Source organism: Antrostomus carolinensis, unplaced genomic scaffold (genome assembly GCF_000700745.2).
Source record: "Antrostomus carolinensis isolate BGI_N321 unplaced genomic scaffold, ASM70074v2 scaffold13949, whole genome shotgun sequence".
Lineage (NCBI taxonomy): Eukaryota > Metazoa > Chordata > Aves > Caprimulgiformes > Caprimulgidae > Antrostomus > Antrostomus carolinensis.
Genome location: NW_010339337.1, coordinates 96,493 through 114,129, shown reverse-complemented (window position 1 = coordinate 114,129; position 17,637 = coordinate 96,493). Strand labels below are relative to the sequence as shown.

At 37.9% G+C, this 17,637-nt stretch overlaps 1 protein-coding gene across 1 annotated transcript in view; it reads right to left on the bottom strand.

Annotated features, from left to right (window-relative positions):
- Positions 1-17,637, bottom strand: part of ADAMTSL3 (ADAMTS like 3) — a 158,399-nt gene that overhangs the window by 45,399 nt on the left and 95,363 nt on the right. Inside the window, 1 exon segment of the mRNA XM_010175808.2 lies at positions 6,299-6,425. Coding sequence (XP_010174110.1) covers positions 6,299-6,425 — 127 coding nt within the window.

Genomic DNA, 17,637 nt, shown 5'->3' with positions numbered 1-17,637 from the left:
TGACCAGTTCTGAATACGCACAACTGCTGTTTTGAAGTGGAACCAAGGGCACTTCGCGCTGAACAGACGAGGCCCAGATTTGCAGATGTGCAGAGATGTGTAGGACTGCTCCTCTTGAGAACAACCAGGGTCGTTCTGCTGCGCTTCCTCCACCTCCTTACAGCAAGCTCCACTCGCCTCGGCAGGCCTTGTTGATCCTTTTTCAGGATGCTTCACATTCCTTTAGCAGTACTACAGACATTCCACCCCCACCGAAGCACTCTCTGATATGGTCCAAAAGTCTCATGGGGGTGCTAAATTTGGTGTTTCTCTGCGGCGGAGACAATATTACCAGAAAGTATTTTATTTGCATTAGAGGAGATGACTAAGTTCACCACCACAGCAACATTCAACTTCTGCAGCCCCACAGACCTGTCAAGAAGTCTGAAAGCAGGAGATTCTTGTAACCAGACTGAGATAATTATGACCTAGCAGCCTCTTCATGAGATGAAGTAAATTACTGGAAAAACTAAAAGTGAGATTTTTGGAATTCTGAACCGAGATGGGGAATTGGAAGAAAATGGGATAGAGCTGACCTAAGGGACTCCACCTTCTCCCAAGGACAGCTTTAACTTCCTACAAAACAGTAGTTGTCCAGGTCTGGCTCTAAAACTATATATTCCAGAAGTCCACAGTTCTCAGTTGAAGCATGTAATTAATATTCTTAAAGGAACACAAGGCCCTTTAAACCCATTTAAAAATGGTTATGCTGTACGTTTCTCATTAAATCAGTGGGATTCACACTGTTTAAAAAAAAACTGAACTCTTATGAAAATATAAAGGGAAGTTGCTACCCTGAAATCTATACATAGAATTTCCAAGTATCATTCCCCACAGCCCCCCTCCCCCAATACTGTTTATGTATCCTTGAAAGTTACTTGCTGACCTTTGTCTAAAGCTGAAAACAAATAAGCCCAAAATCATCTGGAACATGTAGAAATGTTAGACTGTAAAATCTGATTTTAGAGTCATAAAGCTCACCTTAAAAACTGAGAAACAGGTGAGACAGTGTCTCTCTATTCTAATCCTGCTTCCACTGTAGGGATTCCCGAGGGTGTGGGTCATCATCACCTGCTTGAAATGGGCTTTCTGCTCTTACCCAGGGACTCTTAGCAAATATGTGGGCACACACTGCACACAACACTTGCTGATTAAGCTCCCAAATTGCTTTTACTTTAGATGGCAAGGTTTGATCCTGTTTCTATGGTGTTAATGTGGATTTAGATTTTGGATTTCAATGAGAGCAAGATCAGACTCCCTGCTATGGTAAGACTGGGAGCTAATCCCCAGGATCAAAATAAAGGGGCCACATTCCTGAGTTCAATCCAATACAGCAGGTTTTATTTATTTTTCCATGTGGGCCATGGTAGACCCATTTACTGTTTCACATATGGGCCAGTTGGGGTTTTTCCCTCTCTCCTCTTATAGTAGGGTAAAGAGTTTTTTTCAGGCCTATTAATACTGTTTCTTTCCATGTATTTGCCCAGCACTTATCTGTTGGTCCTCCAGTTCTGATCAAAGGCCTATGTGCTCTCAAAATTAAAAGAACATTAGTCTAGGAACAACTACCAGCACAGGGGAACTAAAAAGCTCAAAATGTTTGGAGTCTTATCACAGAATGATGGGGACTGGAGGGGACCTCAAAAGATCATCTAGTCCAAGTGGCTTCCCTCATCCACTCTAACATTAGGCATAATTTCAGAAGACATTGGTGCTGGGGGTGTGCGCTGACCTGCCTAATGACAAGAATCTGTGCAAAGACAATATCTACTCTTTTAAAAGACACCTGAACTAGACAGGTATGTGCTACTGAAAGCAGTAGTTATGTATCCTGACCCTAAAAGTCACATTGCAACATCTGTACGGGTACATTGTTTCTGTCCTTGAGTCCTTCCCTCGCCAGTCGCACACTCCCACTTCTCTGTACCTCCATCCCTATGTCCACTGGTCTTATGACTCAAGGCTGCCTCTTCACCTGAGAATGCCATATCTTTGCATGGTTGAGTAAGTCTTTCTAAGGTGTGGTAACCTGCTTTTGAGATGAAGAGTGTGGCCTCAACTCATTTTAGTTACATGCACGCTCCCTTCTACTTCTGGACACCTCTTCTAAAATTTGTATGCATGGGACAAAGTGCACAAAGACACACAGTAAGTAGCCCATCAAGAAAATGGATCTCAATGAAATGCAATGTGAAATAAATAATGAAATAGACAATGTGCTTACACAGGATTTTCTCCAAGACAAGGTATCAGGAAAGCAAAGAAGGAGGCTTCATACTACCTATAACAGTTCCAAGTAAACCAACCAAACTAAATGGATCCATAGACTAAAATAGATGCCGCTGAAGACCCAACATCAACACTATACACATTGCAGGTGCTTCACTTTGGACTAACTCTAGTTTGATCCCAGGGAGTGCATATTCAGTAGCTGTTGGAGAACATTAGGTGCTTTTCTGAGGCACATCTTCTGGTTTAGATTCATCCGAAAACATCCAGCTCATGCTCTCCAAGACCATTCCATGATATCAACTGATGAGCAATATGTTAGGACCGTGATGAAATTTGCTTCAAAAAACATTTATCCAAACTGAAATGCTAATGTATTTGCCTTCTATCCCCCTCCCCTCACATGGTTTTCCTGCCAAACCAGCCCCAATTCCCTCTCCTGACTATATACACAGTTGATTTTCCCCCTTCCTTTCCAAGTGTTTCTCACTCCATCTCCCATCCCAGATAAGGAATCTGGGGTGGGAGATGGAGTGAGAAACTTCTTATCAGTCTTCTACTCTTCCTCTTTTTCCTTCATCCTACACCTTCACTGTATCTGTACACCCAGTCCTAGGTGCCTCTCCCACCTTCTCATATCTGTCTTTGCTTCACTGTATGAACAGATGTCAAATTTTTCTGTTCAGTTAGTCTCATCTTTCCCTCTCCTCGTGTTCTCATCACACCCAGTCAGAATTTTGAAGCTCAGGAAATTCAGAAGCTCTCCACAAAATCTCTTCTGCATTGTCTAAATGTGAGGCAGGAGGCATCACAGAGCTCATCCCATGGTACCCATTCTACACTGCAACAAATTAGAAAGGAAGAGCAACCTCAAGGATACTTAGCTCTGGAAAAGCAACATGTTAGTTTATTCTAAGGAAACTGCACACATGTGATTTGTTTGCAGTTAAGGACATGTAACAAGGTAGAGTACACTTAAAAGGACAAGTTTTCAGACATGTCAGATGTTAACATCCAAGAAGCCTCTACAGAGCCTGAAGAAAAAGGGGTTTTTTCTCTTTTTTTGAAGAATTGTAGTAAAATCTGTTGATATTCACAGATATTGCAAAAGACTTGTCCATGACCAGAAGAACTTTGCCTTCCAAATTTCAAATCCCTGATTCGTGATCGAGTCCAACAATGGGGGATGTTGAGACATATTAAAGAAAAGGTTTCAGGAATGTTTTGACAGTGGGAAACAACATGTTTTTCTCTGCTGTGTCCTTGGAATATGCTGAGTTGTTTTGGCTGAATTTTCTCCAAAACATTCAGCACCTGGCATGGAAAGTTTCTGACCCAACTTTTGAATTTTGGCAAAAAATCATTTGTATAAAAGTGAAGTATCAGGCAACCTTGACAATGGAGGTTATTAGCTCCATGTATATTGATTTCAACGAGGGAAAAAGATGTGAGGTAGCAAGTTGTCACAAAACTGAGCAAGCTGATGATACTGAATAGGGAGCCCTGTTTAGATAAATGACAAAAGAGAAGTTAGGGTTTTGGTTAAGTGTGCTCGGGGATGATGAAATACAAACATGTGACAATAAGCAATCAGTGGTAAATTACACAAATGTCATAGGAAATAAAACACATGGCAAGAAGAAATTCAGTCACAAAGCTATCAACATCGAAACCTTTTGTATGAAGCTTTTAGCAAAAAGTTGAGAGAGGTAAAACTTGCAAGTATCAAATAGTTTGAGAATCAAATAAGACCAGATTAGGTCAAGTCTGTGCCTTCAACTTCACTCTCTGTTAGTTTCAGAACCAGCATCTTTTCTTCTTTCTTCATATCAGAACCAGGACACTTTCCTACCATTTCTTGCCAGTAACTGTGTAGAAAGCAGACATCAGGGCCCAATCCTACAACTTTTCCATGTGCACAAAGTGCAGTGGAGTTAATGGGAGTTCCATGCATATAGTACTAGAAATATCAGGCCCATGATATCTCAATTCCCAATGGGATGGTACATTTTACAACCTATTACAATTTTTGTTTGAATATCATTAGTCAAACCTTTAATCATTTTACCAGAATTTTAGAATCTGGCTTCCTGGCATAAGTCTAACTTACTTTGTCTTTCAAAAGCAATTAAGTGTTAGTGGAAAAAATAAAGAGCTTTTCAAATGACAGTTTGTTTCATATTTGCAAAACAGTAAGATTTCTTTCAGTGCTGCTTAACTTTCTGATCAAAGGCATTCATTTTACATAAAAACTTTAAAAAAATAACAAAACAAAGTGAGTCTTTTATGAGAAATCATTTGATATCAATGTCTGAACTTTTTAAAATTAAGAACCAAGATAACTAGGCACTTTTATTTTCCCTCTTTTTTTTTTCTTTCCATAATAAAATCTTTGGCTCTTGCTTTCCTTCCAATTCTTTAATTTGCCTCATTGCACAATTAAATTTACATACTGCTCACAACCTTACAAGCTTCCTTTTAAATATATCTGTCATGTGTTGATATTTTACTTCTCAACACCAGTTCTGAACGTTTATGAATGACTGTTTGGAAGATGTCTTCCTTCACTGATACATTAGCATGGCTTTATTTCCACATTTCATTCACACAGAGGATGATTATATGAAACTGCTTCCATAGTGTTGAACAACTTGACCCAAAAAAGACTTTGGCCCTATCACAATACCACGAAAATCAGTAAAAGTTCTGATTTTAGTAGCATGTGTACTGTTCTGCTTACATGAATGGTCATTCATACAATCTAGCCTACTGCAGTACAAGATAAACCAAACAGTTATTTCAAAATCAGGGCACAAGTGCAATCTTTGCAGGCTGAACTACAATAGTACTAAAATATATGCAGCTATCAAAGGCAAGTGCATCATCTATTTGAAAAAAATACCTGCTTGCATTTGAACTTTGAGTATTGACTTTAAGAGCACCACATCATCACCCTTGCATTTTGTGGCTTGGCAGGAAAATAATGAACCCCAAAGGCTCCACCTCCATGTGACAAATGCACATTGTGAATTCAGAAACAGAAAAAATAGACGTCAGGCAACTATCATAGAATCACAGAATGGTTTGGGTTGGAAGGGACATTAAAGATCATCTAGTTTCAACCCTCCACCTTCCACTAGACCAGGTTGCTCAAAGCCTCATCCAACCTGGCCTTGAACACTTCCAGGGAGGGAGCATTCACAACTTCTCTGGGCAGCAGTGTGTTAATCTCACGTGAAAAAACACAAGGGGCATACGCTGTGAGATTATAGGGATCATCATCTATGAGGGTGGAAAGCACAAGTGTCAGAGGCGAGCCTCCATGTGACAAACCTTGCCTGGTTATTAAAAAAGCTAGACTCTTAAGACTTCAATAAAAGGCCTAATTCTGATACACCTACTCTCTTATAGTTTCAATACTACTGAGACCCACAGAGTTACCCACAGTAAGATACTAATTATTTTGATAAAGATGGCAAAATTTGAGCCAAACACAAAAAAGATAACAAAGTATTACACCTTTTCACTTTGTGTTTTTTGTACCATACAAGTAGTTAACTTGTATCTGAAGTTCAACTGTCTTTAGACACTTTTGGAAAAAAAGGGGGGAAAAAAAAAAAAAAGTTAAGTTGAAAACCAGACACTTTCAATCACAGGCCACAATTTCCATAAAACCATCTATAAGATGTTTCCATGATTTAAAAACATTGCTGCAGCATCACATATATTGCAACATGAGGATACCCTCTAAAATAAGATGTGCATCTTGATGATTATTCCTGATAGAATGAATTGAGTAGCTCTATAAAAAAAATGCATATCTCAAATTCTTTCCTAGCTATACCCTAATGTGTGGAATCCCTCATGGAATTTCAATAGACTAATCTAGCACAGACTTTAGAATAAGTAGCTTTGGAAAACTGCAAACAAGTATATAGTGAAAAGGTCAATATTCTGCAATACGCATATTAATGTACAAGCAGAAAACACAGTCAAGGATAAATTACCATAGGATCAATTTGCAACCTACTTTTTTCTGGTGAGACATGTGCCTTAGCTTGTCCCCTCACAAGCCTGCATGTTGAACCATCTCCTGCACAGATTCCACAGTTGTCTTCCTTGGCATTGCTCCCAAGTTGTCGATCACAGCCTACTGCCTGCCAACATCAACACCACAGTCAGAAGGAGGGCAAAGCTGTAGTAGACATGCTCAGGTTTCTGGAATTTTATTTATTATGTTATCCTTTTGATTTTATGAGCTGGCCTCATTCTTTCAAAGCATATCTTGCTATTTAAGATTTTTAAAGCACATTGTAATTTCCATTATTTTAATGATGAACCACAACAACTGATATATTAAGCTATTCAAGCATAGGAAGTGCACGAATCATTTTCCCACTATGTATGTGAATGAATACCATTGAGTGTTATTCTTTCCAACACAAGGGACAACTGTTATTTACAATTTGTTTTTCATCACCTGTCTAATTATATCCGAGAAAGGATTAATGCAATGAAATAACCCAAGTTAAATATTTAAAGGTCACTAAGACTTCAGCTTCACCAACAAGCAACTGTAGGCAGTGCTTATAATCTATGGCCATTCAAAATTTAACTGGCATTCAAGTAGATCTCATATTTGCCATTCACATCCTTGTCAGTCACATATACATTTGCTAAACAGGTTTTAAAAAACTTGGATTATTCCATTCTCAGCTTTTGACATTTTTTGTTTCTGAATATGAGACTCAATCTATAAAACTTTCCAATGATTATGATAAAAACACCCAAACTTAAACACTGGCAAAAAATCCAAAAGTAATTTTTTTTAAAAAGTGTCAACTGAAAACTCTCCAAACTATAATGAAAACATTTTTCCAGGTTTTCCTTTTTCTTCATATTAGTTACCCGACATAAAGTATGGGAGTAAGAATGGAAAGACAAAGAAGAATAGACAACATTGACTAAAAGCACCTTCCTGCTAAAAGGGAGATAAATATTTGGTCTCACCTATATTACCCCTCATCATTTCATAGAAGAAATTTGCAGGGAGTGGGAAAAAAACTAATCTGCAGCTTCAAGTTTTCTCAAGTCAGCCTATACGCCTCCTATATCCACATACCCCTGAGAAGCACAGCTAATTTATCACAGACAAATATATTTAACCAAACTCCAAACTGATAGAAAGCATTCTGGAAATTCACAGTTAAAAGCAGTGTTAAGAGTTCTGAAATTGGCCAGTACACTCCTCTTCCTATATAAAAATGCTTGGAAGGGCCAGCCTTAGCTGCCAAGATCCACTGCATCTGTGCTATGCCAAAACTGACACACGATCCCCTTGGAGAGGTGAGGATCGAGTCTGCACGTAAGAGGTAGGGCTGGGCCTTCCTGTCTAAGTTAACACACACACACACCACACAAGTCATGCACATCCACTGCCAAACATGGAGAAATACAGTCTTGAAGTTCCATGTACCTATAGAAAAGACAGGAAAACAGTCCCATCTCCCTCTCCTGTCCCTTTCCCTTATTTTCTCAATTCCCTACATCTTGCATTCTCTTAAGAGGAGGACATTATAGAGGACAGTCTATGATGCTTCAGTTGAATGACATGCAGCACTACACAGCATCTCCTTACTAAAGGGTTCAGATTTACCATAGAATCCTACATTAGGAGCAGGAAAATATTTTATTCCTGCAGCTGAAGCAGATCTTCATCCTATGAGGCCTGGCAAAGAATTCATTTTAAAAAGAAATAAACAGCTTAAGTAGAATGATTTAACATTAGTGTGACATGTTAACAAAAACTTAGTTGTAAAAATGAAACCAATTAACACCTGTGTGTGAAATCAGACCACCTCAAAACACGTACATATTTACTATATAGAAGCTATACAGAAACACTATACCATAATTTAGGATTGGATTAATGAGTAAAATGTTTTCACTTAAAGATGTTTTTTAATGTGAGCTCTGGGTTCAGCACTGACATCTAGAAAATAACAAAAATAAAAATATTGGAAACTACTCTAAATGAGCTTATCTTCCCATTTTAGCACCAATTAGCATGGAAAAATGAATGAAAACACCACCATTTTAGAAACAAAAACTGACCAGGCCACTGTGCGAATCTGAAAGCAGGTAAAATTTCAAGGGATATAATAATACAGTACTCAACACTTCGGCCTTTGACTTGACAACTCTCCTTCAATTCCAAGCCCCACAACAGACTTTTTTTGACCTTTTAAAACTTCCTGTGCTTTTCAATTCCATTCTGTGAAAGGAGTAAAACTGCAATTCTTCACCCAACAGGGATGTTGCAAGAATAAATCTCCTAAAGATTCTGAAACATTCACACGCTGCAATGATGGGGACCATACCAGTAGTTGAGAGAGTATATTTCTCTCAGGTAGACTTTTAAAGTATATATTGCTCTCTACTGCTTCTCCTGCTCTTATTCACATAAAGATGCCACTAGCACACGGAGGTAAATTTTTACAGCTACTGCAAGTACAATCTCTCCCCAGATCACACATACACATTTCCATTTCATAGTGTAATCTCATTTTCTCACTATTAAAGATCTGTTTATTCACTCATCAATTAATTCTCAAAGGAAAAATTAACCTTCACATTGTGATACTCTGTGTGAAGAATTGTTATTTTTATTAGTTTAAGCTGTTGTATAGTTGTAGGCTCCAGGTCCTGCAAGCCTTTGGTGGGAGGTGGGTATTGAGCAAGCACAGTACTTGCAAGACCAGTCCATTAAAACCCAACATGATAATAATAAACATACATACTGAGCTATTACACACAGTCACTATGAAAATAAACTCTCATTGCATACAACAAAAATTACACAACTGTGCAAACACAAGGCACTATTGTGTCCAACATGGAATGAAAGAAAAAAGAGAAACAGCACAGCAGCATACTTTAGAGGACTGTTTCATATAGTATTATTGCTTATTTTTTAATAACACACAAATAGCACAGAAATAAAACAGGAGGGTTAGCTGCAAGGGATTTGGATGTGGGAAAAGCTTTCCAGCTCCCCTGCCAGCAAAGGTGGTATGTTCAGCCACATGCATCCACCCTCAGGACTTCCTTCTGAGATTATGTTTGTATCAACTGTTACGAATATGAGCATCAAGCAATGACATCTTGGAGCACCATTTAGAAAATAACTCAAATTAGTATCACAATTTAGGTGTGAAACAAGCACACAATTCCAGATTTTGTTTAACATGAAGCAACCAAAAATTCTGCAGATTTTAATGTGACAAGCTGATTCAACAACTGTTGCTACCCTGGGATCTTAATGAGTGAACACTAGTGTGGAGACAGTCACTAAGTGGCTTTTTTTGCCTGTCTGAAAAAATCTTGATAGTATTTCTTAGACAAGCTGCACAGCCATGGATCTCAACCAAAATAACAGGAAGCTGCAAGGTATAGCTTTGGAAATCAGGCCTTGAACACACCTGGTATTTTGACACCAAACACTATAAATTTAAGGTATTCATATATTAGACAATGACTATAAGGAAAACACAGCACAGTGTTTGATGAAACATTTTGAAAAGAGAACGTGTATTTGGAAGCAGAGCCGCAACAAGGACAAGAAAATGGTATATGGCAACAGTCTTCCTCAGTTCATAGACCACCTCAGCAAGCCAAAGAGGTCTGATGAGTTTCACAATTAAGGCGTTTATTAGGGTTAATTTACCCCACATTGCTCGCTGTTTACAGAGCAAAGGGATCAGCTATAAATATTATAGGCAGATTGGGAAAACATCTGCAGGCTTTCAGGGCATAGTCAGAAATAATTATATTAGGTGATTTTAACATAAGCTGCATAAATGAAACAAGTGATAATACAAACTGTGTAATGGAACAATTGGGACCCTGTCAAATTAAAAAAGCTACAATCATAAATACCATCATTCAAAAAAATATTACAAGTATTGTAATGACTAGGTTGTAAGTGATTCAGACAGCAGCAAGAATATTGACCAATATGTAACAAAATGAACAATAAGTAGAAATTTATTATGAAAAGGGTATTGAGGAAATGGGTACTTTGTGCATTTAATAAATCATCCATGATGGGGTATTTGTGAATTTGGCTATGGCAGGATTATTTTCAGAAACATGTGTGTGATCCATTACTATTTTAGGACAGACCCTTAATATATATTTTGGCTATGTTCTTCCAAAGAAAACAAACAAAAAAATTATGAAAAAGAATAATACTCTTTTGTCACAAGCAGTTAGGATTGAAAGCATCTCATTAAGCAGTGAATAGAAATGCTCATCTGTTTCAACAAACATCTAAATTAAATGTCAGTATGCCAGAGCTATTGTGAAAGACAATACTGAAGGGTGTTACATATTTTGTAGCATGCTTAGAATAGTTCATGTAAGTTCAGAAAAGCAAAAGAAGAGCAAAAGGTCAGGGTATAAAATATAGTGATTCAGATGAAAGAGAAAAATGAAATTGTTGCTATGTTAGAGGTGACTATGGAACGCTACAAATTCTTTTGCAAACACAAATCCAAAAATCACTCAGAAGCTCCCGCATCTGTTTCTTCAGCTCTTATTCACTTATTCCAGCTGAGGAATTAGACTTAAACAAAGAAATTAATACAGCATGTTAATTTTGATTTGTGAAGATCATGGTATAATCTGTTGAATTCACAGCTCTTCCTTTCTTAAGGAGATGTTTATAATTAACTATGATGAGAAAATGGACAGGACTGCAAGGTGACAGATTTTTAATTAAGATCCTAGTATGACAAAAAAAGAACTGTAGTGAAAAACCCAACAAATCCCAAACCCCCTTCTCTTAATAAACATAAGCACAAACATGGACTAGGATTGCCAAAGCACAGTTTAATGAAGGATCAGGATTTGAAATGTAAACTTTTGCTTGTTAGAACATTGCTTTAGATTTCCTTAACTTTGTTATTCCCTCAACTGGTCCTTCACCTGCAGGCAGGTACTCTCTTTCAAAATAGGCACAACACCATTTGTCATAGAACACATTCCACAGAGGTGAGTTGTCAATTATAAAAATGCTATATGTCAATTATATAAAAATGTTTCTGGGATGCTAATGACTCAAGGTGATACACTTCAAATAAATGCATTTGATATACCTATGCTCTACAAAAGAAGAATACTTAAGTGAAACATGCATAAAACCAGAGATCTGTGCATAACAAGCATTATTGAAGTGCTAAGTGTCATTATTACTATTAAAAGCATGAAACTACATACAGCCATTTATATAATTATATACAATATTTCTCTTTAGAAAGGGGCTGCCCCCTTCTATGATCCTCTGGAGCCAGAGATCCAGGTACAGCCAGAAAAAACAAACATGTGGAGTTCTCCTAATAGAATTGTCCACAAAAGAATAAATTACTGCTGTTTTTATTTGTGACAGATACATAAATTCTATGAAACATTAAGATTGAAGTTGCACTACTGCCATTCTTTCTCTACCTGCTGTGTCTTAGACTAAGCTCTTTAGCAGACAGACCATTTAAATATCCAGTAATCTGTATGTTAAATACTATATTGTTTTCTACTTTGACTAATAAATTTTTGATTGACATAGACTCTCATTTATCAGCAATTCCATTAAAATTGTAAGTTGTTATGTTTTTCAGTGTTCTATGTTTACTTGAGGGACTGGCGGAGCCCAGTGTCAGGGAGTGATGCCCTTTATTAACCTGATCTGGTTTAATAAAATGAGAAAAATCAGTTCAACAAGATCTCAATATGACATAATTACCATTCTTCTAGAGTTGCTGGGCAAATCCCACAATGCTTGGGGAAATCCAGATGAAGGCTATTCTGAGTACATTCACACTTGTGTGCTTTCATTGGCCTGGCTATTTCGAAGCACGCACAACCATGTGTACTCAATAAATACACTGGATTTTAACACAAACATACAGATGGCATTTAGTGAAATTCAGCCAAAACTGAAAACTCAGTAAATAATTTAAGGGAAAGTGGCTAACGTGCTTAAAATGTAAAAGAAATACTATATTTCTGCTGAGCAAGGAACTGCACTGCAGAATGCACAAATAGAGATGATAATTATACCTCTTCACAAGAATGTGATAGAGTTATTATGTAGAAGATCCTTTTCCTCAAGGGCTGAACAGTCTGTAATTATCCCAGTACATGTTGCCCAGTAGTTTTTGCTTTAAAATTGGCTAGCAACAGATCTGCTATAGCAATATCTAAGTAAATGAACCCTGTATTGATTGGATCAATTATCTGCTGAAGGGTGGCAAAGACTACGAGGACTAGGTGCAATTGGGTTTTCACTGGCTAAGAAATTTGCCAAGATTTGAAAAATATAGAATGAAAGTAGACTTATTACACCAAACAGATCCAATGAAGTGATGTGACTGTCCTGCCACCAGGATGGCAGTACTTGGGTTGTTATAATCAAACTATTTATTTCAGCCTTACAAGAGATCAGTACTAAGATAAAAATGGAACAAAAACATCTACATACTTTTAAAGGTTATCAGCAGTGCACAAAATACAAGATAACCTCAGAATTATTTTTGGCCAAAATACCTTCTCCAAGTCTTGTGATTTGACTAGAAAGTGCACATGTTTTATTTTAACTTTTACTAGTAAAAGAAGAAAATATTGAAAAGTCCTTACATGCTCAAGAAGATAAATTTCTATTGCAGTTTATTAGAATCACCGTAAATAGAGAAAATTAAAATCCTCAGGGTCTTGGTCAGAGAAAAGATTTCTATTTCTACAAACACAGACACACCACAAAATCCAAAACTCAGAGAAATTAAGGCTGTATTTTACTGCACAGTTGCATGTGCTATCACTGATCATATTGCATCAATGTCAGTTGTTTGCTGCATTTTCTCCTGCTCCTCTTGTCTGAACACAGAATCACAGTACAGGCAGATGTTAGGACTGTCTGCATCCACACAAATAATTAATTTTAAATATGGCTATGGGAATTCATGGTCATAACATGAGTATAAAAACTGTCAAGTAAAAATCTTTCTCTATCTTAGTCAGTATTTTCCATGTATCTTTGCCCTGCTGTAAAACTCTACTGTCATTCAAAGCCCTTCTATTAATTTACTTTGCAGTCTCTGCTCACATCCTTTGCTTTGTGATAACTTCAGCTTGCCCTTTAATTCTACACAGATAAATTATGTCCCTGGAGAATATATTAAAAAAAAAAATAATCCCACTGTCTTTTTCCCATGGTCATCATGTACAAGTAATTGATTCTGACAAGCACAGGGAGAGATACTAGAATATCCCTACAATTAAGAAAATCATTTTTTAAAAGAAAAATTACTTTTAGGATTGTGTGGAATATTAGCTTTCAAGTTCTACTCTTCAACTCTGCTTTATCCTCACTGAAGATTTAACTTGGTCTGAGATATGATTTTTTCCTCACAGGGTCCTGTCTCATAACTCTTCAGTTATGTCTAAACTCAGCTTAACAAAGGCCTGATTGTGGCACAGGTTCTCACATCTCTGCAGTCGAGTCAGTGCAGGTCAGTAGCAGCCCAGACAAGCTGACACAGGCTTCAGCATGTGTTAATAAACAGAATACAGCCCCTTCAGGGACCTAGAGTATGTACTCTGACTAACAGCCAATGTCCCAGCCCATCAACTTCACAGCAAGTGAAGCAGCAATCCCAGTTTCCAAGCTGAACCAGTATTAGTGGCAGTGGGAGTAAGAAAATTTCCTCTGTGTAAGGATTTACAGTTGTTCATAGATGAGAACACAGGGAGTAAAAGCAAAGTTTGTCAAAATGCAAACCTCAGAACAGAGGCATAAAATAAATCAGAATGATGGGCACGAGGAGACACATCATGATGTTCAAATTCCCCAGCCATCCATACGGAGGAAAAGAATGTAAAGCAATAAAAAATCCAGAAGATAAAAAATACACTGCATAAAATTCATTGCATACTAAAGGACTCCTAAAAGGACTTGTCACGTATTTCTGCAAACATTTCCTATCTGAAGGCAAGAGGCTAAAGAGTGTTCCACAATTCTGTAAATCCACTTCCATCAAATAAAACTAAGTTTTTCCGAAACATTTGACTCTTACTACAGGATCTGTCACATGCTAGAGCAGCTAAGAGATTATAGGACCACCCAGTAGCAGAGCAAGTATCCTTTCCCACACGGTCTCCGTTTTAAAAAATACACATATACACCCTCAGAAGATAGGACACAAACTCCCACCGGGCTGCTTTGTGAGAATGCTTTCAAAAAAGAAATCAATATATGGAATTAGATTACTTTGCTGCTTTTCTGGTTGGGTTTGGCCAAGTCTGCCATGCTATATGAAGGTGAAGCTAGCACTGGGGGATTTGAAGGTTACTGAGGGTCTAGTTCAAGACAACACCCAAATCATGCGTTTTTCTACTCTCACTGCTCACATGCTTTAGGACCTTGTGAGGCCGGGAAATAAAATCACATTTGTACAAAGCTCGCTAAAACAAAACAAAACTTGGCAGAGGGAATCATTTAGGAAGAAAGAAATATAGATAAGAAACTGGAGATTAGAAAAAAATCCACCACTTATCTGACAAGAAAGGATAAACTCAGACAGTAAGAAATCCCTGTGTGGAGTATTTCTCCGAAAGAAAAAGAAGGAGGGAGAGTAAGACAAGATCTGAAAAGAGACATCGGTTTCTCGCAGCAGTGGACAGCTGCAAAATAAAAACAAGTGATTCCAAAAGACCTTTTCAGTGCCTGAGAGGATCCTATTATTACCTGCAGTAAAAGCACACCTCTGAGTTGCCAACAATGTCATCGCAAGGGAACCACTATACCGAGGTGGACTGTGTCAATAGAAGTGGTGTTAAGTGCAGCCCTTGGAGTGTGGCTACATGATCTGCTGGCGTGGGCAGCGCCGAGAGCCTCTGTCAGGCGAGGAAACCAACCTGCTGCGGCTACGAAGGGTGATGCTGGCAGGTTACGTAGGATGTGGTAGCCCATGCTCAGCAAGGCCCCATCCTTCAGTGGGACTCCTGGAAAGCCACCAATATTTCCCATCTGAACTGCAGCTGGAGCTCCCCATTCTCCTCAGATTTATGACATATGTCACATGTATGCATAGTAATATAAAGATTTTGATACATATGAGTAACTCCCACAAGGTCCAGCCTGCCAGCTCTGGTGCCTGCAGTAATACGTAGGCAGAGTACTGGTCTCTACACAGGGATTCTTCCATGCTCCAAAATGCACTTTGTGTGTTTGCTAATTAATGGTACCCAGGAAAGAATACTAGGTTCAGTATAAAGGTTGACTTAACACAGAGCTACCTCAAAATCAAACCTTCCCATGAATAAGTTACTTGAGGTTTGAAGACTAAAAAGGAGGAAAAGGCAATATGGACATTTTAAAAAATTATTTTTAAATATTAAAAAAAAGATTATAAATTTTCATTCTGAAAAAAATCATGCTTTTTAAACTGCTATTCAACAGTTAACTACTTTGACTAACATGTGTGAGAAACACAGCTTTATGTCTGCAGCAACACTGGATGGAAAGGAAAAATTCCTTTCTAAGTATCTGAACACCAAACCTCCTGTGCATCTTGGGCAGCCCTTTAACACATTTACATGCAAAAAGATCTATCTACAGGAACCTAGAGAAAGTACACAAACCACTTTAAATTAGCACTTTGAGAAAGCAACTCTCAGAATAAAAGGAGTCAAGATTCAGAAGAAATTAATAATATGCTATTATTTTAAGTTTCAAGCATGAGCAAAGCTCATTAAAAAAAAGTTCAGTAGTCTTCCAGAAGCTGTTTTCAATGAAAACTCTGACATATTTACATCTAGCGTAAGAATGCTTTGGTGGTGAGTGAGAGAGATACCTACTTGCCATATCATGATATGTGACAGAAAAAAACTAGCATGGCAGAAGTTGATGGCGCTCCACTTGACATATGGGATGTGTTCTGACGTCAGCTAAATTTATGCCATATGGTACAAAGCATAAGTGTAGTGTCTGCCTTTTTTGGAACACAAACAACTTGCTGACACCAAATGGAAAGTTCACCACAGGATTTACATCATCTTTGACCTAATTGTGACAGCCTAGGACAGAACTACTCAGGCTGCTCCTTAGGACTCCAGATTTTTTGGGTGATGCGTGTATTTATGGTCCAAACACATTACTCTATATTAGGAAAATTATCACCATAACCATTTCAGGTACTGACACAAGTAACACCCCATTCTGCATTCTGGTAGAAAAAAGCAAGCCTGCATGAATTAAAAAACAAAAAACAAAGAGAGGCAGGGCCCCAAAGCAGATGGAGTAACTGGGTAAGTGTTGCCCACACATGTGTCTGACATGCAGATGTTTTCAAATATCTCCACCCACATCCAGATGGGTTTTTTTTAATATATTATATGAAAAAATGTGTTAGGAGTTGTGCAGGGACTAGAAAAAAATATCAGAAGTTAAGTGTGAAAATCCTCCCTGCAGTGAAGTTTTGACCTGTCCCCATTTAACACAACAGTCCCAGATATTTGCTTTGGTATCATAAGCACGGCAATAACAGACTAAAACATGATCAAATGGTTTGGCTGAGTTAAACTTCAAACAACCCCAAAATATCTTATTAACTTTACCAATAAACTTTTCCCTGCTCCATCACCTTCAGATCTTACTTCCCCTGAAGCCTCAAACCTCCTATCCAGAGAGCAGATTTTCTTTGACAAAGCATTATTTAGTGGAATTTTGCTTTTTAAGGGAAGCGCAAAGAATCAGAACTGAAGCTGGACAACAGGAACTCACCATCCTTGTAAATTCATATGCTGCCAAGGAAAGAGTCTGAGCAAGAATCCAAGAGGCACAATTAGTGACGCAGCCTTACCTTACCAAGAAAAATAAAACAGATGAAAGTGAAATTATGTTGGGGCGGTGGGGGGGGAGTGGAAGTTGAGATCTTATAAAACATGACAACTCTGAGACAATAAATGAGCAAAACCAGCACCAGTCGGAAAGGGACTCCGGCAAGTCAGTCTCCTTATACTAACTCTTTGGTGCTCACAGGCATAAAAGCAAAGATATCCACATCAGCAACATGACACATTTATTTAGATGACTTAACTGTAAAAACGCTTGCCAAGTTATTTGCAGGCTGTGCCATGTATATGTCAGAACCGAACAGAGTGATCTTACAGCAACAATTGTACAGAATCACAATTTTGCTCTCTCTCTCTTAACAGCAGTTGACTAAACCATACTTTTCCAGGACAGATTAGATGTCAATTTGTTTTCTTTTCCTGCTTGAAAAGAAATAGTAGCAAAGCTTGGTGCCAGTTTCT